Source organism: Pseudopipra pipra, chromosome 1 (assembly GCF_036250125.1).
Source record: "Pseudopipra pipra isolate bDixPip1 chromosome 1, bDixPip1.hap1, whole genome shotgun sequence".
NCBI classification, from domain to species: Eukaryota; Metazoa; Chordata; class Aves; order Passeriformes; family Pipridae; genus Pseudopipra; species Pseudopipra pipra.
In genome coordinates, this window is record NC_087549.1 from 11,982,027 (window position 1) to 12,008,064 (window position 26,038).

Genomic DNA, 26,038 nt, shown 5'->3' on the forward strand with positions numbered 1-26,038 from the left:
TTAATGTTTTATGTACACAAAGCAGACACACACGAGAGCTGTCACGCACAGTACACAAATTCAGCACACACTCGTAATTTGGAGAGAAGCTCTCGGCCGCCATCCAGCTCACGCCCCCTGTGACCAGACCACGCCCCCTGTGGTCAGGCCACGCCCTCTATGTTCAGGCCACGCCCCCACCAGCCCCGGGGCGCGGGCTGTGGGCGGGGCCGGCGCCGATAAACACGGCCACGTGCGGCGGGCGGGGCCGGCCCGCGCTTCCGGCAACACGCGCCCGCCGCCGCCGCATAAATAGCGCGGAGGGGCGCCCGCAACCTTGCTGGTCGCTCCCGCATCGCCGCGTCCGGCACCTTTCCGGGCACCGCTCCCGCCGCCGCCCCCCCGTGCTGGTCCCGCGCCGCCGCCGTCGCCGCCATGCCGTTCCTGGGGCAGGACTGGCGCTCTCCCGGGCAGAGCTGGGTGAAGACGGCCGACGGCTGGACGCGCTTCCTCGACGAGAAGAGCGGCGGCTTCGTGGGCGACCTCAGCAGGTATCGGCGGCGGCGGCGGCTCCTCCCGGCCCCGCTCCCCGGCGGTGCCGCCAGGGGGCGCCGCGCGGTGCCGGGGGGGGCTGAGGGCGGCGAGTGGGGCCCGGGCCGGTCTCGGGGGTCGCCCCGGGGTAGGGTCGGTGTATGGGCAGCCCCGGGCCTTCCGGCGGAGGGGATCGACCACCCTCTCAGGCCTGCAGTGAACCCCGAACGGCTCTCTCGCGGCCCCCGGGCGCGGAGAGCGGCTGTCCCTGCCTTGTGGTTGCGGGATGGGGCGAAAAAGCGAGGAAAAGGCGAAACACTCGCTGCCCCGCGGCCTGGGCGCTGCGGCTCCAGGGAGCATCTCCTGGAGGCCACGGAGGTGTCTGCCCACCTCCCTCCCAAAACAATCTTCCCCGCGCATCCTGACTCCCCGGCTGGGGAAGGATGATGTGTCTGAAGCCATAAATCTTCCCCAAGCCGTGAGTAATGTACCTTCCGTGCGGCTTGACTAATCTGGCTGCAAAACATCAACAATCCCCCCAGATGGTGCGGGCAGGAAGCCTTTGCAGCGCGTGGGCGTCGTGAGCTCTGGCCAGATCGCTCCTGTCAAAACCCAAACTTTTCTCACAGAACTGCATCTACTCCTCTGCTGTGTGTCAGGAATGCTCATGACAAAGGGGCTTGGAGCGAGCAGGGATTTGCTGTGAACCGCTGCTGAGGTGTTATTGTGCAAGGAGGCTTATGTAGCAGGTATCTCCTGCTCTCTTTCATGCAAGCTGCAAGTAAAAATCAAGCATAGGCTTGTAAATAGGTAGAATAGGTTTGTAACGTGTAAATAGGTTGATTTGTAAATAAGTAGAAAAATGTCTGGCTGCTGGTAGTGTGATTGTATTGAGAATACTGAGTTTGGCATGTATTTATACATCCCTTTTCCCATTTAAAAGTGAGGAGGTGACATATTGGCCCTGGGCTGAGGTCCTTGCAGTGCCAGGTCCTGGTGCCCAACTGTTCACCCTGTCAAGATGCCCTGGACAAGTGTGTGGAAACCTGGCAGTACATAAACAGGGGAACAATCTGCCTCCTATGCTGGAGTTTGTCCACTGCTGCTGTTATGGTGGTTTCGTATTACAGAGTCATTCAGTAGGAAGTCAACAGACAAGGATGTGCTGTTGACATGTGAGATTTAAAGCAGATCCCCCTTGTACTCTTGGGCTCAGGTTCTACCACTGCATGGGGCATGTTAACCTGACTCCCTATTGATTTTGTGTAACCATGATAAAATATGAGCTCGAATATCTTAAAACAGCTTCTTCCTTACTACCATATTCTGTTCTCAGGTTTTGGTCCCCCCAGCAAAAGGCAGCACGGATGGGGAACATGAGCAGCTGAGATGTTCTGCTCTCAGGTTTAGGTGGTTCTGAGCTGGTTACATCTGGTAGAATTGTCTGGTTCCCCAAACTGTTGTTTCTGTGAGTACTGTCCACCTGCAATGCTGCTGCTGTTCCCCTTCTGCAGTGTTGTGGTGGAGCCCACAGGAGTGGTGCCTTTTCCACAGCTGTGCTGCCTGATGAGGGGGATGTGGAGGAGGAAGGAGGAACCAAGGCTCATAGTTTTCTGAGGATGGGGGAGGCTTCCTCCACCTCTGGGGCCATGTGCAGGTGCCAAACCAGAACACCCATCTGTAGCACACCAGAGGGTATCTGGGTCCCTCCTGGGGATGAAAGTCTGACTTGGTCGCTTAAGTTTTGCATATGCTGGTGGTGTGGCCAGTGAATGAACAGAGGAAACAAGGAGGTCCCACAGGTTTCATTCCTTTGCAGGAGCCTGTGCTGAATAGCTATGAGAGGTGTGTTTGGTATGGTGCTTGGGTTATTTTTTTTGGAGGCTAAACAGTGTAAACACTTGGTCTATAGAGGAAGCCTCCTGGCTGTGTAAGGGTCCTCATGGCTGTTGCAGGGGAAGCTTGCCCAGCACTGCAAGCAGCAGCATGGTTTGGCACCTGTCAGAGCTCCAGGGCTGCTTGAGCCACAGCAGCTGAGAGGTGCAGTGATGTTCCTGGGACCCTTCTTTGAGATTAGGACTCCAGACAGCCATAATTCATCCCTTGTGAGTTGTGCACAGTGCACAGTGTGGGCAGCTCTATTTTGTTCTCCTGGATGCATCACCTGTCTTCTGCTTGGTACTTGTGAGGCATCCCTGCAGCTCTGGGCAGCAGGTTGTGTGCTGCTGTGTGCAGCGGGGGCTGCTGCTGAGAGCCCCTGGTGGGTGCTGCCTTCCCCTGCCACCCCCAGGGATCTCTGCAGCAGCACTGTGGCTGCCCAGGGGCTTCTCGGTTTCGCTTTGTGGCTTGGATCTGCTGATTTGCAGGTCTGCAGAATGTGGAGATGTTGATGCACAGCTTCTTTATAGATAGTCTTTCATTGCCCTTGAAGGAAATAAGGGGTTATAGTTCCCTTCACTAATAATATAGTTACATCAGAGCTCCAGCAAACGCAGATGATGGGCAGTCTTGGACAAGAGATCCTAGCTGTTAACTTGTATAGTCACTACTATGTGGGGTTTGGAAAACTATCAGCAAGTCTGAACCTCAGCTGAGCTTTTCCTGTAAGCTTGAAATAATATTTTGTAGGGACTCTTTTGTTAATAAATATTTTGAGTGCATATATATGTCCTCAGGCATTTCTAAATATGTCCTTCTGTAGCAGTCTGACTGGCTCAGAGGAATCTGCTACCTACAGTAGGCGGACATGGTGTTACTTAAGGATAGAAACATGTTTTAAGGGAGGAAAAGAATACTGCCTAACCGTGTCCCAGCACTAACTGTGCAATCTGTGTTGCCTGCTCCTGTCTGTTATGGGTATCTTGGCTAGCCCAGGAATGAGGCACCAGAGATTCATTTAAAAATACCATTACTGGATGCAAAAAACTGTGTGCAAACTTCTCACGGGCAGCCTGCAAGGAGGCAGCTTTGGAGCTCACAGTGAAAACCTGTGTATTTTCTCTCCTTGCAGGAAACATAGTGTTCAGCAGACTGCAGAAATAAACAGAATCCTTGCTTTGTGTCATTCACAGCTTTTGTAAAAAGGATGATCACAACAAAGAGAATCTCTTCAACAGCCTAAACTATGATGTTGCTGCCAAGAAGAGAAAAAAAGACCTGCTGAATAACAAAGCCAAGACACAATGTAAGATGTATTTTCATGCCTTCTTTCTTTAAACAAAAGTTGCTGCAGAAGAATGGAAAATAGTTCATATCTATGGCTTTTGCACAATGCATGAAGACTCTTCTAAAGTCTTGAAGGGCTTTGCGCCCATGTTTGACCTAAGCAGAGGACTTGGATACAGTTTAATGTGAAGATTTATGCCCCCGTTAGTAATCCCTGTTCTGAGGAGCTGTGCTTGTTGTGTTCAAATTTTTGTCATTTGTGTTTGTCAGAAGGAGGGTAATTTTTTCCTATGGTACATTCAAATGAACCAGTTCCAGGGTTTTTTTCCCCCGTAGACTTCCTTGTGCACAACGGACTAAATTTATTCTTCCTTCCATATGCATTTTGAGCACTAATCTACATTACTGGAGGCTACAGTCCTGAATGTAAGCTTTGATCCTATCTCTGTGTGCGGAGTGCATGAAAAATGAAATAAGATTTCAGCTCACTCGAAACAATAGAAGTCTTGAAATCTTTCTGTAGGCACAGTGAGCAGCCGGGGTCTCGGTGCACTGTGGGAGGACCCGGGGGAGCCTGCAGGGACAGCAAGGTCTGTGTTGGGCTGATTGCAAGATAGGTACTGGAGTTATATGTGAAGGCTACAAATGTAAACAGACACAGAGGAAATGAGTTACAATTCCCACACTACTATTAGCTCATTGTGCATCCCCCAGGATTTTGGAAACCGATGCCAAAAGTTGGCCCCTTAGTGTATTCGGTTCTCTGAACAAACAAATGTTACCATGACAGTTTTTGGCTGGATTCTTCTGTGACTTGCCATTAAAAAGGGCTCGATGCAGGGTCAGCGTGCCTGTAACTGAGACTGGGTCTGTCCTTGGGTTCACAGTACCAGGCAGTAGCCTCAGTTCGTCGGTTCACAGGTTGCTTCAGGAGGACAATATTTTCTTTATGGAAAGGAGTCTAGCAGGGTGAGGAGGAGAACTTTTTTTACCCTAGCTGTTGAATTGCCAGTGTGTGGAGGAAGTAGGGTCAAAAGCCCGTGTGAGAATAGAGTGGGAGAATGAGCAGCGTAACTGCTTATAGTACAGGCTCTTCTGCAAACCGGGTTAGCAGCATGTGGTGGGTACAGGGAAGTTATTTTGGGGAGTGGATGGGACAACTCCCATTCTGAGGGAAGGGAGGGGCAATTAGAAATAGGAAAATTTTGGTCCCAAATAGTTTTTTCTTTTTTAGCAAGTTAGCTGCAAGCACAAGCATGTTCCTCTGAGCCTGACCTCACTGCTAAAAGCTCTCTCCTACATGCCTGGTGTCTCATGACATTTTTGCTCAACTTCAAATTTGACATACAATCCCAAGCCTGTAACCAAGGTAATGAATAGTTAATAAAATCAATAACAACAAAACCTGGCTGTCAGCCACACTTACTGTCTGGGACCAAAGAAGAGAAGGTGCCATGGTATATCTGTGGCTGGCAGATTAAACATTTACAGTCCTGAGCTGTGTCAATGAAACAGAAGCCCTTTCCAAGGCTCAGGGCTGCAGTCTCAAATGAAGCTATATGGAAACAAAGCAGCTCAGCAAGTTGCTAGATTTGGTTTCAAGTGTGGTGGTGTAAACAAAATAACTTCATTTGTACTATAAGACAGTGAATATTATGAGCAGAACAGAGATCCAGCCCTCTGATGTGGAAGATTAACTGAGCAAAATGTCTTTGTCCAAGCAGATTTCCACCAGGAGAAGTGGATCTATGTTCACAAGGGAAGCACAAAAGAGGTGAGTACCTTCATAGGTTCTTTGTTCTCTTTTCTACTGGTTTTTACAAGCAGTGGAAGATCCTGTGCTGATATAAATCAGCAGAAGCTCTTAAAAGATAAGTGGAAGATCTGGCTTGTGGTTGGAATTTCAGTAATGATTTTAAGCCCCTATCAGGGGATCCAGGGCTTGCTGTACAAGGCTTTGTACATGTGTTTAAAATATGACTTGTTTGCTTCCCTCAGTTAAAAACCCAGCCATTTGCAGGCCAAGCCATAATACTGTTCTTGGCTTTCACCCAGTACAGTCCTAACATGGAAAATCATTGGAATTCATCACAATGGCTCACTTGCACTCATGGAGAGAAGCAGCTATAGGAGACTGCTCTGAACTCACACTATATATTGAACCCTAGGAATGTGTGGCTCATTCTCACCCATAAATTCATGGTCATGAGCAGAGCTTGGGTCACTCTTGGGAAACTACCATAGTCTCCATTGAGACTATCTCACTCTTGATGTCAGTAAGTGCGGCTCAGTGGGAGACAGGCCTGGCTCCTCTGGCTGTCAGCTGCTCCCATGTTTGTGCAGCTCAATTTGAGTTGCCCTGGGTTGTGTCTACCTGGTTCTGTCTCGACTCAAGTCTGCCAAAACATGACCCAGGCTTTTTTCCTTCTCAGCGCCATGGTTACTGCACCTTGGGAGAAGCCTTCAACCGTCTTGACTTCTCCAGTGCTATCCTGGACTCCAGGCGATTCAACTATGTCGTGAGGGTGAGTGAAAGGCCAGGGTTTCTTTTGCTGTGAGGGTGGTGGAGGCTCTGAACTGAGCACCAGTTGGATAATGGGAAGCACTGGCAAAGAAGAGATGTCTGAACATGCAAGTGCATGTGTTGGGCTTTGCTGCATGAAATAACTCATGGAAGTTGAATGGATAGGTGCCTAAAACCTTGTCTTTGATCTGTTAAAATGAAGGTGAGGGGAAGTGGTGATAACGTAGATGAGCTGTCTAGCATTCCTACTACTTTTCAATTGTGTAATTCATTTCTAAAACCCAGAAAGCTTGGCTTCTGAGTATGATTCTGTAGCCCCAAAAGGGCTGTCTGCAGAGGCCATAGGGCACTGGAGACTTCTTTGCACAGGAAGCTTCAGTCTGAGGCCTGTGGTGTTTTGTTTCTGTTATAGTGACACAAGAGAGACTCAGGGGAGCTGAGCATTTTGGGAATGAGGGAATGGGCTGAACCTCTTGGAAGCACTGATCTAAATTTCTTTGTTAAGGATCATGGTTGCTCTTAATCCTGTGTGACTGTCAGTGGTTTCAGTGGGTGAAGCTTTTGGTTAGCCCTGACACCATTAGTTGGTAGGAAGGAGTCATCAGCCTCAGATTCCCCATGCTTGGCTTTGCATAACAGGTCAGGGCTTCTGTTTTGGCCTGGGGTGGCCAAGGAGGAGGTCATGGTTGGGGGAGCTACTGTCCCGAGGGCTGTGGGTGCTTGTATGTTTATCTGCATGTGACCTGCAAATTGATCTTGAGTTTCAGAATGCTTAGCAAGATTTGGAATTCAATAAGCTTTAAAAAAATCTGTTATTAACTTGAGGCTGTTTATAAACAGCTCCTTTTCACATCTCATGAGCAGCTGATCACTGGTGAGGCAACAGCTGTTCAGGTTTTAGGTTCTGGAGCAGGCAGCATTGGTATTGCTTTCCCTTTGAGTCAAATGTCATGAAAAGTGTCTAAGGAAGAAGTGATCTGAGCAGGTTCACCTCGGTTTGGTTCACCTGTTGTCTAGGTGACGAGTCACCTGTGAAAACTTCTGTCACCCTGGGAAAGGGTACAGGCATTGGGGGTGATGACCCACCTGCTGTGCAGGAAGGGCAGTCATTAGATATTCCACTGCAGGGGTGGTGGCAGGGAGTGGGGATGCTGAGGGAGGTAAAACATGATCTAAGTCCATGTGAACTCAGGCTGCCATAGCTCTGCTGATCTTGGGACAACTTGTTTTCCTGCACCTTATGCAGAGGTGATCAACAGTGCTGAGGTACTCGGTGTTTCCTCATACTGGATATATATATATATATATACACACACACACAGTTGTGCCATCTTCAGGGGGATTATTGTGGAAGAAACAATTCATACCAAGGCCATAACCATTTAGTCAAATATGAAGAAGAAACATAAAATAAAACTTGCCTTTGGTGCTGCAGGTATCTCTTTGGCAGACTTTGTCTCATGGCAGTAAAGAACTCCAAAGATTCTACTAAGCCTGGCCTCAGGTCATGCTGTGCCACATGACCTCTTCTGCTGCTCAGCCCAATGTGATGGGTGTCTCCTATGGGACTGCACTGGCTGAGCAGAAGTCCCATTATTTTTTGGAAGAAAAAACTCAGATTTCAGTGAGGTCAGTGTGGTTTGGTGGGGGAGCTCAGGCTGATCTTGATATGAGGATTTCATACACAGCAGATCTGGGATCCTTTTATCCAAAATAAGTGTTCTGTTATGGAAATCGACATGTCCTTGTTTCTACAAATCGCCTTTCTTCTGAGCTTTTAAGAGTAGCTTCCCCCCCCAGTAGTTTTACAGATACAGCACTACTGAGAAGTATGAAACTTTCTAATTGAGGCTGACTTGTGGTTTGGCGGTTTAAAGAACATATTAAACCTGGTACAATGGACCAAATATAAAACTGACTTCTTAAAATGAAAGGCTTGTATCAGCCAAGTCTCCGGTGGATAGTAGCTCATAAAACGCCTTATGCCAGATTTACTCATGAAAAGCTCTGCCTAGATGTGGATCATGTTTATGGTCCCCTGCAAGTCACAGGCCTCCTAGATCACACAGATGAGCAATCTGTCACATGGAAAATGCCTTGAATGTTGGCAGGCAAAACATTTTTCCCTTCCCTCCCTCTCCTTGTTCTCTCTGGTTCCACCCATTGCTCGGTGTATCTGATTAATGTCACACTACTTAATTCATCAAGCAAATGCTTTCCAAGGAGGGAAGTTCAGAGTTAGAGGCTCAGAAAGAATAGGGGGATGTCTGTAGGGAAAGAAAGGAGAGAAACAGCTGCAGGCTTCAGGTTCTGCTGGCTACACCCAAGCTTGTCCTATAGAGCTGCATCACTTGCTGATAGCAAAATGGGCTTTCAGGCTTAACATCAACTTGCCTTTCTCAAACCATTCTTTTTGGAATTTCTCTGAACTTAAGTGCTACAGTGTCTTCAGTGCTGACTTCCTTGTCACAGAAGTGTCTGCTTCAGATACAATCAAAGTGCTTGGAGTTTCTGATAGTGCACTCATAAAATGGGCACCTCCTTCGAGTGAGGTGGAGTTGTGAGCTGAAAGAAGCTTGGCAGGTATGTTTCATGGGCAAATACCATCAGCTGGAGCCAGTGAGTTCACTTAATTGAAGCGAAAGAAATTTTCCTCCAACATTAATCTTATCTTAATTGTCTGCTGATATAGTGCTGGAAGTGCCAAGAATTGGTGCCATAACTTGGTCCTTTGCTGATCTTTCAAACGTGTGCATCTGCCTACGTGTTACAGGACAATCAGTGTTCCCTTTTCAGGGCTAGTAAGGAAGTGTGTGGTTGACCCAGAGGACCCAAACTGTTGTTGGTCTTTGAAGCAGCCCTGGTTTCTCTGGTCTTACAGATTTAATGAAAAGACGGGAAGCATTCTGTAAGCATAATTAATGGGAGCAGAGACAAATTGCCTGCAGCCCAGAAGTTGTTGGTTCTCCTTCAGGAACACTCTGTTCAGATGGCAGGTTTTGCAGGCTGTTTCCTTCAGAAAGACTTCTCATATGGTGGTTGTATAGTCTCAAGGGAAGGTGCTGCTTCTGATCATAAAAGCTTAGGTCAGGTTAAGCTGCATGGGCACAGCTCTTCTGGAATAACATGATCTAGGTTGTGTGCAGCCTTCTAGAGTAGTCTCTTAAATTTGTTTCGTAAGTTTTAATAGCAGTTGGCTCCAGGTGTTCGGGATTTATGCTGCCCTGAAAGAATATCAGCTGGATGCTATCTCATGGAGATCTGTCAGCACTTACACTGTAAATCGTTATAACTCGCCTTGCTCTTGCTCTACCTCTCAGTTGATGGTCAATGTGACATTTCAGCTACAGAAAGTGAAGGTCTGGGAGAGTAAGGTGGGGCTGGAGAAGGAATTTTTCATTGTGATACTTCTCTCTAAACAGTCCATATGTGAGGAGCCACATCCCCAGTCATTGGGACCTTATGGATCCCCACAGGGTGCAGTCCAACTTCCCTGTAGCTGGTTTGGGGTATTCAAAGGGGGATTTACACTTCAGTAGTTTGAGACTTGTGATTTTAATCACTACAGAGCATTTCCCTTTTTGAGTCAAGGTTGCACCCTGCTTAGTGCAGCAGGACTGCTGAGAATTTTTTGGCTCTATGTGTTATAAACCTCTAGCAGTGGTTATTTGGGGTGTGAATTGCCTGCACACCCCTGTGTTGAACCAAGACAGTGGCCAAAGTGCCATCTGGCTGTAGCAGATCTAAGCAATGCTGCACACACTAGTCATGGGTGCGCAGCAGTGTGCTTTCATGGCCCTGAAATGGGGGCCCTTGTTCCCTGCCACATGGCACTGTTCTGTTTGCTGTTTTCTTCCTTGTGCTTATGGGAGAAGTACAACATGCTCTGCTCCTGAAGCTGAGAGGCTCGTTGTACCAACTGCTCCAGACCAACTGCTGGTGGGGTTTGAGCAGGAGCCTCATCACACTTATGGGGAAGTGAGCGAGTTATTGCCCTGCTGTGGAAGATGCTGCCTCCTGCCAGCTCTTCAGGGGCTCTGGGATAGCCCACTGCATCTCTTGCCTTTTCTCTGTAGTTCTGGCACACCTCTGATGGCAAACAAAATAGGAGCAAGGGGGTAGGAAGACTTTTTTTTTTTTCTTCTTTTTAAGGAAACTACCAGGTCATCTTTTTTTCAACTTCTGAGTAGTTGAAAGAATGAATTGGGATCTAATGCCCTGTTTTCCAGAGGTGTTGCAGACTTCCCAGCTCCAGTTAAAATCAGTTGGAATGCAATTACTTCGTGTTTTTGAAAAGCAGACCTTTTAAAATTGCTCTTAACCTTTCCCTGTGCACTCTCTCCTACCATCTGTCCTTCTCAGTTGAGCGTGGGCTGGACTTAATGCAACTGCATCATAACACAGGCTTGCAGCTCTCCAGCCTTTTTACCCTACTCAGCGTTAATCTGAATTCATCAGTCTGCTTTTAGTCTGTATTATGCAAGTGGCAGCACTGATTTAGGTTTTTTATAATGCTATAGACCCCAATTTGGCAGTCCATTAACTGAGACCACACTCCAGGCCTGTGCCAACACTAAAAGACCCCCAGTGCACTGGAGCATGTGTTGCACAGATGGACTGAATTGCTTACCTGTTTTTTGTATATGAGTACAGAAGAATAAAGAATGTCTTTTGCTGTGGAGGGCTAGCTAGTCGCTTCAGCCAGCGGTCCCTGGGGAGTGGAGTAGTCCTAGAAGTATTCACAACATAGTTTTCATATGGAATTTCATCCTGTGTTTATTGCTGCAGGAGAAGGGAGGTGACACATGATATCTGAGCTGGTTCACTGAACATAAATTGAACCTTGATAAACACAGACAAGGCAAATTTGAATCTGTTCCTTTGGCTAAATTAATTTTGTACCAATTTAGCACTCTTCAAGGAACTGAGATTTTTATCCTCATTCTTGAGAGGAATGGCCCTGGAGTCTAACCCTTATGGTATTACATTACATGATGCTTATCATTGCATGCATTTTGGTGTTTTTAGTAATGGGCACAATATTGCTAACACTCAGCGTGGAGAAAGCTGTCTCTGTGCCAGTTCCAGAACAGTGCAATCTGGAGACAGCAGTTGTTTGTGCACAGAAGAGCTGATCTGGGTGCATGTGTGGCTAATGTACAGATGGAGTCTGGCAAATTGATCACTATAATCAAAGGTCTGAAGGCTAAACAGTTTAGTGTAAGCAGAGTATTACAGACTATTATTGGACACTGGTGGGTTTTTTTCCTACTTATTCATCCAGTATTTCAACGAATGAAGAAGACGTTTTATAAACTTTTCAAACATCTTCCAAGCTGCCTTGTTTTTAAGAGTATTTAGTTATTGTGGTCTCCTTTAGCTGATATAGCAAGAAGATCCACTGATGCCTGTGCACCAAATATTACCCAACTCTCCTGCATCTCTTGTTTCCTCCAAAACAAGCAGCCTGCCCTTCACAGGAGTTAGCACAGGTCTTTTTTCATCTTGGGATTTTTTTTTAATCATGTGAGGTGCAAGATATTAATAGAATGTAAACTCGAAGCCATCTGATGATGGTGTTGGCCTGGATATTAAACAGAAGAAGAGATCGGTCACTCTAGGCGACTTCACTGCTCCTAAGTGGCAGTCACATGCCAGTGCCCCAGATGAGCAGAGCAGGCGAGTGGCTGCAGTGATACCTCTCCCTGAGCTCCCCGCTTCATGGCAAGCTGCCGGTGACTTTTTGGATACGTTCCTGTCATTCTTGCAGCAGGGCAAACAGTTCAGCTCATGACTTATCAAGTCTTGTCAAAAGCCATCTTAGTTACTTGACACAAGTAGTTGCACCTTCTCTGGACTCTCTGTGGTGCCAGCAGTGGGATACTGGAGCTGTGGATGATAAAGGATTAATAAGCCAGTCATGCGGTAATGTGTTGATTGATTTGTAGCATAAAAGGTTTTTCCTTTCCTTTCTAAATTAAAACAGAAGGCTGTGTACATCCAAAACAAATGGACTGACACGTGGACAGTCTGTGCATTTATATAATGCTGGGGGGAAGGGAGGAGGGCTTCTAAGATCCCAGGCCACATGTTCTGCAGAGCATGATCCATAGGAAACTTCCACAGCTGTTCTTGAGGCAGAGGGATGGGGAGGAGAGGGCATCCTTTCCCATGGGAATGCTTCCTTTAGCAACTGCAGCCCAAATTCAGTATTCAGCTTGTACATGAGTCAGGAGGTCAATGAGTCAATCCTAATCAAAAGTAAAAGCAAGATTTCCATTAGAGGGAGGTTAACAAGTAAATAGGACACACAGGGAAAGGTGGTTTGGTGTTGCAGCTGTTAATAGCTGAATAGGGGAGGAAATGTTGAGGGAATAGGGGCTTGTTGCAGGGAGAGTTTGGTTTTCCTACAGTACTTAACCTTTCTGTTGTGGTGACAGCATTCTGACAAAACCCATGCAACCCTGGAGTTGACGTAAATTGTGGAGTCTGATTCTCATTAATGCTCCATCAATAATATCCCCATCCAAACAGGCATTTGCTCGTGTTCCCTTATGACACTGCTTGTTTATGCCCCAGTGAAAGATGGTGACGTTGGCTGTTTGTTCCCTTGGTGTGAATAGCAGCTGTCAGTCTGACCACTGTGGTTTCTCTGCATCTCTGAACCATGAAATCAAGTTTCCCCCCCCAAAGATAATTAAAATGCCTCTTCTTTTCCCCCACCTCTTTTGATGTGAGTTTAATTATTTGACCTCTGCTCTCCTCCCGCTTTGTGTTACTTTGCTCTGTGGTTGTGTCTTTATATTCAAGCAGCAAACAAGTCTCTGGACTGTTTTGCTGTGTCATGTGACCAGGAGTCAAGATTAGAAAGGTATCTCTGTGCTCTAAGGCTTGCAACTTCTATTTTTATCCACAGCTGTTGGAGCTGATAGCAAAGTCTCAGCTGACGTCACTGAGTGGCATTGCCCAGAAAAACTACATGAACATTTTGGAAAAAGTGGTGCAGAAAGGTAAGAAACGGAAACAGTGAGGGGGAGTCTGATTTAATCTGATGTATTTTGTGTGAACCACATCCTTGAGAATAGTCAGGCAATGCAAGATGGGTGAAGAGGGGCACCACAGCTTATTTCTGTAGTGCAGCTCTGCTTTCTTTTCCCTCAATGAAGGACTTGAGGGGAGTGGAAAGAAATGTCTGTAGGTATCTGAGAGACGATTCCTCCTTCTCCAGCTTTCCTCGCTACCACCCCTTCTGCATCCTACTGAGTCCTATTTCTGCCTGCAGAAGAGCTGGCTGCTCCTGCCCCCGGCTGGGCATATCTGCAGTCTCTGCTGCCGCCTTGTTACCAGCTTGCTGTCTCTAGTGCTCCCACTGCTGTGGAGGAAAGGACAGCTTGAGGTGTATCCTCACCTGTTTTGGGGAATGAATTGTGGCTGAGATGTGGCACTTCCCTCATGGAATTTTAGCTCTGGCTGAGGTCTGGGAGTTGAGCGCACCCTGTCAGTACACATAATGAGAGAGAAGGTTCTGAGCTGTCTCCCGGCACATCAGCTGGGGTAGATGGGGAAGAGGTGCACATAGATAACCTCTCGCACAATGTTGGAGGGGAAGACTGGCTGGTTGCCAGTGGCTGGAAATGGGAAGTGCTGCAGAAATGGCAGATCTCATCTGCTTATCCTGGGAGGATCTCTTTCCATCTGCTGTCTAACCTGCTATGCCTGGCTAATGTTTAACTGCTTTCCTCTAAAAAGAAAAGCACAGGCTGGCTCTCTTGGCCTGTGAGGTTAAAGCAAATAACTTGGCTTGCCTGAGAAACATGTAGATTCAGGGAAGGATTTTCACAGTTCCCAATTTTAACCTTTCCTGTTCTTCCAAAGTCCTTGAAGATCAACAGAACATCAGGCTAATACGGGAATTGCTGCAGACCCTCTACACATCCCTCTGCACGTTAGTTCAACGGGTTGGCAAGTCTGTCCTGGTTGGAAACATCAACATGTGGGTACACAGGATGGAGAGCATTCTCCACTGGCAGCAGCAACTGAACAACATTCAGATCACCAGGGTAAGCACAAATCCTGAAAGCTAAAAATATTGTGGCTCCTTCATGAAACCTTCTCGTGTAGCAGTTCTTGTTTGGGTGACTGCTTCCCACTGTACTCCCAGTGCAAGCACAGAGTGGAAGGCCCTCGAGTTGCCAAAATAACTACATGCATTCCTAGCATTATTTGAGTCTCTTAATTCAAACTCAATGTACATAACCCGGGATCATGCTCGAGGTTACTGGTCACAGACTGTGGCTTGACTCTGTACTGGCCGTGAAGTGCTGTGTGAACAGAGCTGGGCAGGAAACCACCTCCCCCTCTTCAGTCTTCAGAGACAGGGCCTCAGTATGAAGAGTCAACTCAGTCTTTTTCAAATTGAGAAATTGACTTCAAAACTTGTTTATCAGATAGTTGAGGTTTTTAGATTTGTTTAATCTGTAAATTAAATGCAAATTTCTAAATAGCTGCATAACTTTATGCTTCCTGGCTGAAAATATCAATTATTCTTCCAATAGTCGGAGCTACCTGTTCCAGCTGGATGAGTCCTGCTTTCACAACATGTGTTTTTTCAGCAGCATCTGTGGGGATGGGAAGGATGTGTTAGATAAATTCCTAACCTGGCTTTGCATGGGAATCAAATTTGAACTTGCTCCATATCACAGAAGGTTTGATCTTGGGATAGACCATCTGGTCCAACCTCCTTTCTGAAGCAGGGACACCAACAACATGTTGCCCAGGACTATATCTAGACTTTTTTTTTCCACCTCAATTTGATGCCTGGTGAGCACTGAAATGCTAAAGCTTTTCCTCAGTGCTGATACCTGTGTTGGTGTTCCCTTTTGTAGGACTCTTCTGCAGTGAACTGAACTGTGAAATTCCCATTTAGGGAGACCAAGGCATAGCCCGAGGGAATATAAAAATCTCCTCTTTCCCTGGTGGCTCAACCAGAAAGGCATTTGCAAAGGAATAAGCAAAGGGCCTGCTTTCATAATTTTACATGATTGTGTTCTCTGGGAACACCAGGAAACAGTCTTCAGTCCTTCAGTTAGAGTAATGCAGGGAATAAGGTGTAGAAGGTGAACTGAGACGTCCCCAGGGAGTTTGAAGAGCTGCAAAAGTAGCAGTGCATTATCTGATGGTGGTCTCTGCCCCACCTCTGCTGTGTCTCCTGGAGTCCCCCTCTTGAGAAGGGCTGCAGCTCCTTTGCCTTGCAGGGGAACCACTGGCCTGCGGTGGGGTGGCTCCTAGGGCTGTGAGCTGGGGAGCCATGCAGTGCCTGGGCACTGCCAGGGGCATTTCCACCCAGGTATCTGCTGCCCTGAGGGCAGCAGAGGTCAGGACCTACCTCCTGCTGCTCAGCTCAGTAGTAGGGTTTTCCCTCTTGGGATTCGAAACACAGACAAGCACACCAAAGAACTCTGCCTATCCAGACAAAAGTGTGTCAAAATATTGCTTGTGAAAGAAACAGCCTTTTATGCATACTTACTTATATATAGGTTTACAGACACTCTTCAAAAATAAAATAGATGTAGAGCTTGGAAAAAAAAAATTCACGTGTCTGAAGATAACTTCAGGTCAAGCTAGAACAAAACCAGCTGCATTCAGAGAAAGGAAGAACAAGCTCAGCTCTGTGCAGCCAGTTACTTACAGTGCACTGAGTGCTTGTGGTGTTTCTGGATGGGGGAAATGTCTTGCAACACTCAAGACCTAAACCATTCTAAAAAAGAAAAATTTGCAAAATATTGTGTGTGCTAGAGCTGCTTAAAAAAAAAAAAAAGACAAACCTCTGTCCAGACAGTGACAGCATACCAATCTGTTCTGATCTAATCTGTGTTCTTTCTCCAAAAAAAATAATGTTGGAAAAGTTCTGCAATGGAACTGTGAGAGAAAAGAAGTAGCAGATAAGTTTTTGGCCCTGACTCAGAAAACCTGTAAGGATTTGTTTGAATCACACAGGTTTCCTCAGATAAAAGGCAGAAGCATGAGCTTTGGGGTTTTTCTGACTCAAGAGTTCCTGAGGTTATTCTTGCCTGTTGTGCCCTAGCAAAGCTTATATGTGGAGAGAGTGCAGGAGAATGCAAAATACAGGCTGTCAAGGAAGATTAATGGGAGGTGGACATCAAGGATCCAGCGCATTCTTCCCACCCCAAAAAACGACCCAGGCTGTCATGGGAGGAAGTGTCCTCTGGAGATGGTGAAGATAGTTCACTCCTTCTGGAAGGGTTGTTTCAGATCTGCCTTGCTGGTGGAGATGGCCAGAATTGATGTCTTGGTTGAAAAGCTGTGGTCCTTGCAGGCACTGGGCTGTGCTGTGTGGCCCAGGCAGGAGGGAGCTGCTGGTGTGCAGGCATACTTGTTGTTCCTATGGAGTCCCACATGCAGTGGGATGGCTGGAGACAGAACTGTATGATTAAAAGCAGCCTCATGCAGTGTTCCCCTGATGATGGCAGTCTGTGTGCTGCTTGTTTGAAATAGTTAATAGCTCTGCCAAAGGCGAGGTGGGTGCTGTGACTCTGCAACTTAAAATAGCAGCATTTCTGTGCAGGGTAGATGATGAACTTGGCACATCTATCTAACATTGTTTCTTTGTTGGGGCCCAATCCTAGAAGCTGCTGTTTGCCTTAATAAGGCTGGAGCTGGTTTTGAAGCAGCTGGAGCCTGTGTTATGGTCCTTGCTGATGCCTTACTCCTCTGTATGCCTTGGATTTCCGCTGAGTGCAGGACCTGCAGATCCATTTCGGTCAATTTTTTCCTGGAGCTGTGCCCCATGTGGGCTTGTAAAACAATCCTGTGTAGACCAAGCAAAGGTGGATGGGAGTGGCTTTTGTTTCTTAAAGCTAGGATGTGCTTTGGTGTGGCTGAACAGGTGGAAAACCAGGGCTGCAGCTGATGGGAAGGGGGCAGGTCCTTCAAGTGTTCCCAGAGGAAAAGTTAGCCTTACCAGCAGTGACCTGGGAAGCCATGCGGGGAAAAATCCTGCTGTGGGTACTCACCAGCCACTGCTGAGGTTACAGCAGGATCCTGTGATAACACAAGCTAAAACATGTCAGAAAAGCATGAGATTCCCGGCAATGTGTGTAACTGGAGCTGGACTTCAGAAGTAATTCCCATCTCCCTCACAGTGGAGAGATCTGGATGGTCAGTAGCTGATACCATGATGTCCTGCTGTAGTGAAAGCTGATGGTGGTGCTTCTGGGAGCAGAATTTCACGAGTGTGGAGGTGGGGTGGACAAAAAGGACTGAAGGAGGCTTGGACTGTAACTCTGCTTCTAACTATTGTAATACAATTATGTGTCCTATTCCTTAAAGATCTCAAACTGTTCTGGGGTGGAAGGTCAAATGTTTTTGTATAAAATACCTTCTATATTCAGAAAAAGGAACTGCTGCTTTGTTCTTTGTGTGAAGAATAGTGCTTAAAAAGCAGTAACTCTACTGCAAGCTAGGATTTCTTGGTTGTTCAGCTTCCTGGGAGCTCAATTTTGTCTGTTTCTTCCAGCCTGCCTTTAAAGGAACCACTTTCACTGACCTGCCATTGTGTTTACAATTGAACATCATGCAGCGACTGAGTGATGGGAGGGACCTGGTTAGCCTTGGTCAGGTGGCTCCTGACCTGCAAGTCCTCAGTGAAGACCGGCTGCTATGGAAGAAACTCTGCCAGTACCACTTCACGGACAGACAGGTACAAGGAGGGATGCATCAGGTCCTTGTTGTACCCCACTAGCAACCAAACACACAGGGGAAGGACACTCTTACTTGACTATCTCTTGGATCTAAGGACTGTGTTGATAATACAAGCTGGCATGGGAATGGCTGTGAAGATGATTTATGTAGAGGATTTTACATGCCACAACAATGATTCCTGAAATAGGAGCTTGAGGAATTAATTTTACAGGAACTTCACCTAATCCAGGTGGCAAAAACTGCAAGTCATGCAGTGGCTCCTCACCCCACATGTGCAGGGAAAACATGCAGGCAAGCTCCAGCAATCACCCTGATGTCCCAGGGACTGACACCTCACAGAGGGTGGATGAGGTCCATGAGCTCTTTTGCCCTTTAGAGCAAGAAATCCCCTCTGAGCTGTTTTGTGAGTGACGGAATGGTATGTGGAAAACAGCCCTGCTGCTACCCACGTTGTACCTGTGTAAACATCTCTGGCCCTTTGCAGGCTGGTAATCTTGTGGGTTTGTCTAAACTTAAAAACAAACAAAAATCTCTGTTGATGGGTGAATGTCTGGGGTGTTTATGGGAGATCTCTGCACTTCAGGGGCCATGTGCCAGATTTCTTTACTGACTCGGCTTTATTTACTCACTCTGGATCTGACTTTGACTTAGGGGAAGTTATTCCTATTAACAAGCAAATTCAAATCCAGCCTCTGCAACTAATGAACCCTAAAAGAAAGATGGGTATCTCCCAAGCTAATGTAATAAATCACTGACTCTTAGAGTCAATGAAGAAGCAAAATACTTCAACTTCTGAAACTGTTAAATGCAACTGTATTTGCTGTCCTACCAGCCAGAAACAGTGACCAAAGTAGTATGAAATAGCTCCCAGGGTTTCAGGCTTCCTACACTAAAGTTCATGAAATGGGAACAGGCCCTCATAATGGTATGTTCCCATCAGGAAGGTGCTTATAGCTGGATATTCAAAGTAAGAGCTTTCTTGGTGTTGCAAGGGAACTGTTATGGGACTGGTGAGGATGACATGTGAGGGAAAGGGGAATGTCATGAGCTGGAAAGAACAAATCATTATTTTTTTGACCTGCTACAATTATGATTATCTTTGCTTTAAGATTCGCAAACGGCTGATCTTGTCTGACAAAGGACAGCTGGATTGGAAAAAGATGTACTTCAAGCTTATAAGGTGTTACCCACGGAAGGAGCAGTATGGTGACACACTGCAGCTGTGCAGGCACTGCCACATCCTCTCATGGAAGGTACGAGGTGCTGGTGGGACAGACTCAACTGGGATAGGAGCCATGGGGCACCCAGTGCTTCCTCTGATTGCAGCTGATTTAGGGTCCTGCAGTTCCTTTGCCTGCATAGCCTAGTGAATTGTAACATCTTAGTCCTTCCTCGGCTATTAAGATGCTTTCTCCTTTGTGCCTCACAGGGATCCCATCTCTATCTTGAACAAGAGTAGTGTCCATTGGGGCTGGAAGGGAGGGAGTTGGGCATGCTGTGGGGCTGCCTGCAAGAAATCATTTTGGCATTGCTAGCAGCTTTCTCCACCCATTACATGGAGGTGGAGGTCTTGGCAACAGGATCAGCTGGAGTGAAAGCTGATGGCTACAAAATGGCCCAGGACAAAAATCTGCTGGCCTCTGTGGTAATATCCAAGGCATGTCTCTAGAGTTAAACTCCTGTAGCTGATGGCAAGCTCTAGCCTCTCTTCCCTCAGAAGAGAGGAAAAGAATGAATTGGATCTTTGCTGATTTTTTTTTTTTTTTTTCCCCCCACGACTTGCCAATAGCCCCTAAAATATGAAGCCCAGTTCTGAGCTGTCTATTATTCTGGGCTCTGCTCTGTTTGCACATGGGATGTCTGGCAGAGGGGCAGTGCTAAGCTGGCTGATCCTTTGGCACCCTTTCTGCAGTCTCTCTAAATGGAATTGTTTTCTCCTTTCCCAGGGTACTGATCACCCCTGCACAGCCAACAACCCAGAAACCTGCTCCACCTCTCTTTCACCACAGGAGTTTATCAACTTGTTCAGGTTCTGAACTTGGGTCACTGCAGCTTATGTGATTCTTACAGGACACTTTATGCCACTGAGCTTGGACACTCCATTTGTAAATAGTGTAAATATTCGTGTTTGTTGGAAGCTCCTGAGTCAAGGAACAAGAAGATCTTGGAGGTGAAAGGTGAAATTGCTCACTGACATGCAGCACTTAAGGAATACAGACTTCCATAGGACTGGTGTATAAATACAGTGTGTTGTACAGAGTCCCTTTTTTATCATCAGAGTACAATATACAGGGCAAAAAACTTCATTTTTTGTCTTTTAGAAGTTAAAAATGAATTTGCCCCACAACCATTTGAGAACTCTTGGTTTGTTTCTAATAGAGAGAAAGCAATATGAGGCTAGGACTGTTGAACTGTTCCTCCATCTGGTTTTATTTAGCATACATATTTATAAATATGACGTTTTAAAAATATTTATGAAAAATATCCCTGTGACAAGTTTAATAATACTTTTATGCTTTTAAAAGGACACATTCTGAAATACTTAGGATAGAACTCTAGCCTACTTGCAAGACAGAATCGCAACATACCACTTTCTACCTCTAACAGATTGAGTACCTTTCAAACAAAAATCCACTGTACAATGTGAACTTTTGTATTTTGTACAATGATTTAAAGGGAATTGTTTGTGATAGTAAGCATCTTTTCTTGTACTAGTGCTTACCTCTTTACATTAGTTTTCTCGCTCTACTCAGTGCTTGAATGCCTAGATGATAGGCACCATATAAATACCTAAGACTTTACTCCATCCTCTTTAAATTTGTTGGCTTTATGAAAGACTAAGCAAAAGGGAAAGGAGAAACCACAAGGATGACTATTATCTATAAGGGAGGAAGTTCTATTATAGGGGAAACAAAGGACTGGATTTAATCTCACAAGGTAAATTTGTATCAGCTCCACTGGGTTAATTGCACTGGTTTAAATCCCAAGTAAAGTTAGAATCTTTTTTTTTCAAGCCTGTGTTTTCCAGCATAAACACTGCTCTGTATTCCCACTGCTGTCAAGTGAATTCAATCATCTTGGAGCTGGTAAAATATAGGGAAAACTGGGCCATTGAATCTTGTGAAATGATGCGGTTTTTAGTCACTGGAAGACTGGCAGCAACATGTTTATTTTCAGACTATTGGAGTTTAGGGAGTGATTATTTAGTAGTCAGGACTGGGGTCAGCAAGGGATTTCCAACAGGGCACTTGACACATCTTTGGTTACTTCTCCATGCTAGTGGCAAAGACCCAAAGACCCTAATCCCTTCTGCTTCCAGTGCTGAGCTGCTTTATGGGATCTTCTAACCCTAAACTAGAGCTAAATTTTCAGTCCTACGGAGTAAGTGGCCACTTTGCTGTGGCTGTGATCTGGCTCACTGTCTCCTCTGCATACGATGCTTCACTTTTCCCTACAGTGGAGCTTGAAGCGGTCCAGCTCATACAGAGCAATTTGAAAACCTGCAGTGGAAAGTTTTTGCTGTTTGCCAGTAGATTTCCTGTATAGCACTTTCTCTGTGCATGATGTAAGCAGGATACCTCGGAAGGGTAAATATTTAGTGGGTTGTGTGTGACTATGTACAAAGAATTGTGAGGAAGAGGAGTACTCAGGACAATTCAGGAAGAACTACTTGAGTTAATTACTGTTAAATATTCTGTTCCTTTTTTTTACATTTTTATAACTGACTTTTAACACTTTTCTGCAGCTGTTTGTATTTAAAAATTATAGTATTTGCATTTTTGCAAACTAAATCACTTTGCATACTCTTGGAAGAGACACAGAAAGGGAAAAAAAGCTGCCTCTAGATGGAGCAGTGGGGAACAGGGGAGGAAAACAAGGAAAACGCTGACAAGAACTTCCCTTCTCCTGCCACCTAACAGCAAATCCAAGTTTTTGCTCTTCCAGAGAGCTCTGTGAGCCTGTGCCACCCTTAGCTATGGCCCAGAGCTCAGCAGTCTCCAGAGATAAGGAGAAAACATGTGCAGGATAGGGAGCTTTATCTTAGTGTTGATGCCCCCTCCATCAGTTTGACAGCTGGTAGAAAGTATAAGCCTGCTGATCATACTCATGTCAACTGAAAGTGATTTAAAAGCTGTTACCTTGGAAAAATAAACTTGTGCTTGTCTGGGGGGATGTTTGTGAGTGAAGGAGGCCAGTTTCTGTTTTCATTACTGCATTGATGGCGGGTAGACAAGGCTGAAATCTGGCTTGCTGAGTGAGGACACTAAGAACAGAAACCTGCAAGTGAGTGAAGCATTGCCACTGAATTGAATTTGAAGGGTCCTGTAGCTCCTTTTTCCAGCGGTGAGAGGATCTGTCCCTCTTGGCATCTTCTGTTTCCAGCTCTGACTTGGGGTTGGTTTGTTTCATAGTTTTGTGTCTGCCACCCATCGTGAGCCAACCTGTTGTGATGGGGAGGCAGGAGTATTTTGGTATGAAATGCTGGGGGGTTATGCCCAGTCTGCACCTGTGCTTAGCAGATGACACCCACTGTGAGATGGTGACACTGAGTGAATGTTAAGCTCAGGTTTGAATCTGGCCTAGTGCATTCCCTGTACAGCAAGACAGAAAATCTCAGCATTGAGCTGCGATTGGGGAATGTCTCAGGTGTAGCCATCGTCTCTATCAACTCTTCACTTGCCTTGAGCAAAGAGTTTATTCTGTCTTCTACCCAGAGAGTGTGGGTCATGCTGACATGTGCAACTGAGGCTCCTATTTATAAAACTTACTTCAATTAGTGTGTTTTTTACTTCTTAACACTGGAAGGGTCAGAGTGCTGAAGATGATTTGTTAATACATAGACACTTGTGTGTTGCTTGTGTGAGGTCTTAAGATATTGCTGTCAGTGTCCAAACCAGCAGAACACCAAGCAACTACTGTACTGGAGAACAAAACAGGCTAAACAAAAAGAAACAGAATAAGCCTTATTCAGTTACTGCCTCAGTCATTACCCTTCTGCTGCAGTAACTGTCAAAGAAGACCTTGGTCTCTTTGGAGACTCATTGTTTCTCAAGTGGCTGGTACAGGGAGATGTTGTGGTGAATTCAATCCTCTTAGTTTGTATTTAAAACAAAATGCTGTTGCATCCAAATACCTTACTCTAACCATTCATAAACAAAGCAATCAATATTTTAGCAGTACAAAGGCATCTGCTTGGCTGAGGATGGCAGAGTAACAAAACTGACAGTGATAACAGGGGCTTCCAGGCAGAATGGTTTTAAGGCTGCTCTCATGCAAAAAGGACCTCTTTATTTTAAGACAATTGTGGCAAGGCTGTTGTTGAAGGGAAAACAGACTTTTTCTTTATTTTGGAAATAATAGAATGTTCTTTACAAATGACATTTCACCTTCCAGTTAGTTGATGCATTCCCATTAGACATGCATCAGTTCTTATACTAGAAAAGGAGAGTTTTTCCTCTCTTTGGGGTTTTCTCTTGCCAGCATATCCAGAGAAATCTCATTGTCTTCAGAGGATGTGTTTAACTAGTACAACAGCATAGAACATGGTGCTGTGAAGAGTAAAAAATAGATCCATGCAAGGGAGGAGGCTTAGGAAGAGAGAGATCCCAGGGATCTGTTTCAGCTTTCTAGAGGAGGCAGGTGTTTGGAGTTTGTTTTGGTGTGATGGCTATTTCAAGAGGCACAATTTCAGCTGTACATACCTTAAGCCATTTATACTAACTATGGTATGCTAAAGTTTGATCATAAAACGTGTGTACCTCCTCTTATGTTTTTTGGGTTCTTTTTTTTTTAACTGTGGGAGTTTCTAGATCCTTTTATTATGTAAAGTGTTTAGGAAAATATGTATTGCTCTGGAGACATTGCTTTGTATGTAAACATTTAATTGCACCCTGCCACTTTCTGTATATGGGAATATATTTTTTATTATTTTCCTTTGCCCCTGGGTTTTAAACTGTTTGTATTCCCATATCTGTTTGACTTCAGTTACTCTTGTGAATCTGTCACCTTCTAGAACATATGCAGGTACTAAACCAGCTTTTCTTGCCCAGAAAATTCCTTGGCCTTCAGTAGCTCAAATTTCATTTAGAGCAGGAACATTTCAAATTCTGTTGTGTAGCAAACAAATCAGGTGTGCTGTTTCACACTGATCTCCTGGTCGGTACAGCAAACCAGCATTGTCCTCCTTTTTACAAACCTGTTGCACGGCTTCCCTGTAGATCAGCACCTTGCCAAAAAGACATAGCTTTAAATTAAAATGCCCCTCTTTCTAGCTGGCCTGTTTGCACAAGCCCTGTGGAGCTGATGGCTGATCAGGTTGGTACAGACTGCCTTGTACAAGGTTTGGGACTCTGGTGTTCTGCTTGTACTGCTTTTCTCAGCTCACTGGTTATAATGATGCTGGTTAAAGGCTCTGAAGCCATGGTCAGCCATTCACACAGCTGTCAGCACGTGGCTGCTGGGCTCTCTGAGTGTCTTTACCAGCACCTAATTTCTATTCTGTATCTTCCTCCAGTGATTTCACTGATGACAAATTGGCTTTGCAGGATCTGGCCCTAGGGAGAACAAATCCATCTTGTCCTTGACACATGCAGTCTCTATTACATAAATAGCCTGAACCCCCTCTATTGACCAAGTGCTGCTGCTTCTCCTCCTGGGAGGGCAACTGAGGGTAGAACTTGGATTTGTTTAGCCATCATGTGCTGCACAGAATGCTAACAGGTCTGCTACCAAGAGAGCATTTTAATTCGAAATAGTAAATACGCTCATCTTTAGGAACTAATCTACAGTAATTATAAATATGTACTTATATATGGAAGAGAGCGTGTGTTGTTTTTTTTCTTAAAGTTGTAACTAGAGATGATATGAAGTGAAAGGCATCCCTTATATAAGACTTCTGTTTAATATTATTGTGTGGTTAAATCCTTCCATTATAAATTTGCACACTTTTTTCCTCTTCTCTTGCATGTTCAACTCTGATTTTTACAGCTGTTCTGTGCAGACAGTAATGTATTTTTGTAAAACATTTTTGACACTGAATTGCAATAAATGTTCAAACAATGTGAACCACAGAATTTGTTGTCTCATTGCTTCCAAGTTGGTGACCTTATCAGCCTTGAGCTTTTGGTGACTGTAAGCAAAGACTTCTGCAGGAACATCCAGAACTTGGCTTGTTGTCGCAGCAGATAGAGCTGTTGCTTCATCGTGCCTCAAAGGGAAATGAGCCTTCGTGTCTAAACAAAAACTATGCTCACATGGAGCTTGTCCTTGTGAGTCTGTACTCGCCCAAAGCACAGGAGTGATTGCTGGTCCAGAAGAGATTGCCAGTGCTCACACCGATCTGAGACCTTCAGCTCCAACTTCTGGCTTACAAAATGTTTTTTTATGGACATGTTATTCAAGTAACTTTGATTTTTATTTTCCTTTAATCTTCTTTTTTCAGGTACAATTGCATCTCGTTAGTGTCAGGACTGCAAACAGTCTGACCCAGGCTCTTGCTCAGAAGGAATGTGAGTGAGGGCCCACTGAAGCGACTGCTAGTAAATTGTGGAAAAGCAGTTGAAAAGGCAAATGATGCATGTCTCTATTTGAAACAGGAGAAGTTATGATGGTAAAACAGGATTACTTGCCTTGTGAAAGCTATGCCAGCTATGAAAATAAGTACAAAATGCAGATGTTTTGTTTTCAATCTCATTTGCACTGTCAAGTAAGGTATGCTTGAGTGCTTCCCTAAGTCTTTCTGCAGTTATGCTGTGACTCGGGTCTACAGTTGCCCTCCCCAGTCAAAAGTCTCTGGAAACATGGGATGGCACAGTTGACAAGATCACCAGAGCCTTTTAAACAAGGGGACAAGAAAGCTGTTGTTAAGATACTCAAACTTTCTTGAAAATATTGAATTCTACTTATTTTAATAGACTAAATGTACAAAGACTAAATCCTTTATGGGGAATACGGGATCTTAGGAATATGTTGGGTCACTGAGGTCTGGTTATAATTCTTCCCATTTTCATATTAATGCTGCTAACACCTCCACCCTTTTAAGAATACTCAGGGATAGATGGAGAGGCAGCCTGAAGCATGGATGAGGTCCTGCCCTGATCAATGGTAACAAGCCACCCT

The 26,038-nt window shown here is 45.4% G+C and overlaps 1 protein-coding gene across 1 annotated transcript; it reads left to right on the forward strand.

Annotated features, from left to right (window-relative positions):
* Nucleotides 1–266: 266 nt before the first annotated feature.
* On the forward strand, nucleotides 267–24,993 carry FBXO32 (F-box protein 32). Its single transcript, XM_064645566.1, has 9 exons — nucleotides 267–530; nucleotides 3,582–3,694; nucleotides 5,400–5,449; nucleotides 6,108–6,200; nucleotides 13,116–13,209; nucleotides 14,075–14,259; nucleotides 17,736–17,918; nucleotides 19,030–19,173; nucleotides 19,867–24,993. The coding sequence occupies exons 1-9, from the start codon at nucleotides 415–417 to the stop codon at nucleotides 19,954–19,956; spliced, it is 1,068 nt and encodes a 355-aa protein (XP_064501636.1). The 5' UTR covers nucleotides 267–414; the 3' UTR covers nucleotides 19,957–24,993.
* The last annotated feature ends 1,045 nt before the right edge of the window (nucleotides 24,994–26,038 follow it).

Coding starts and splice junctions, on each gene's coding strand:
- FBXO32 (XM_064645566.1), top strand. CDS start 415: ATGCCGTTCCTGGGGCAGGACTGGCGCTCTCCCGGGCAGAGCTGGGTG. Junction 3,695..5,399: donor TAACAAAGCCAAGACACAAT/GTAAGATGTATT, acceptor TTGTCCAAGCAG/ATTTCCACCAGGAGAAGTGG. Junction 14,260..17,735: donor ACAACATTCAGATCACCAGG/GTAAGCACAAAT, acceptor TGTTTCTTCCAG/CCTGCCTTTAAAGGAACCAC.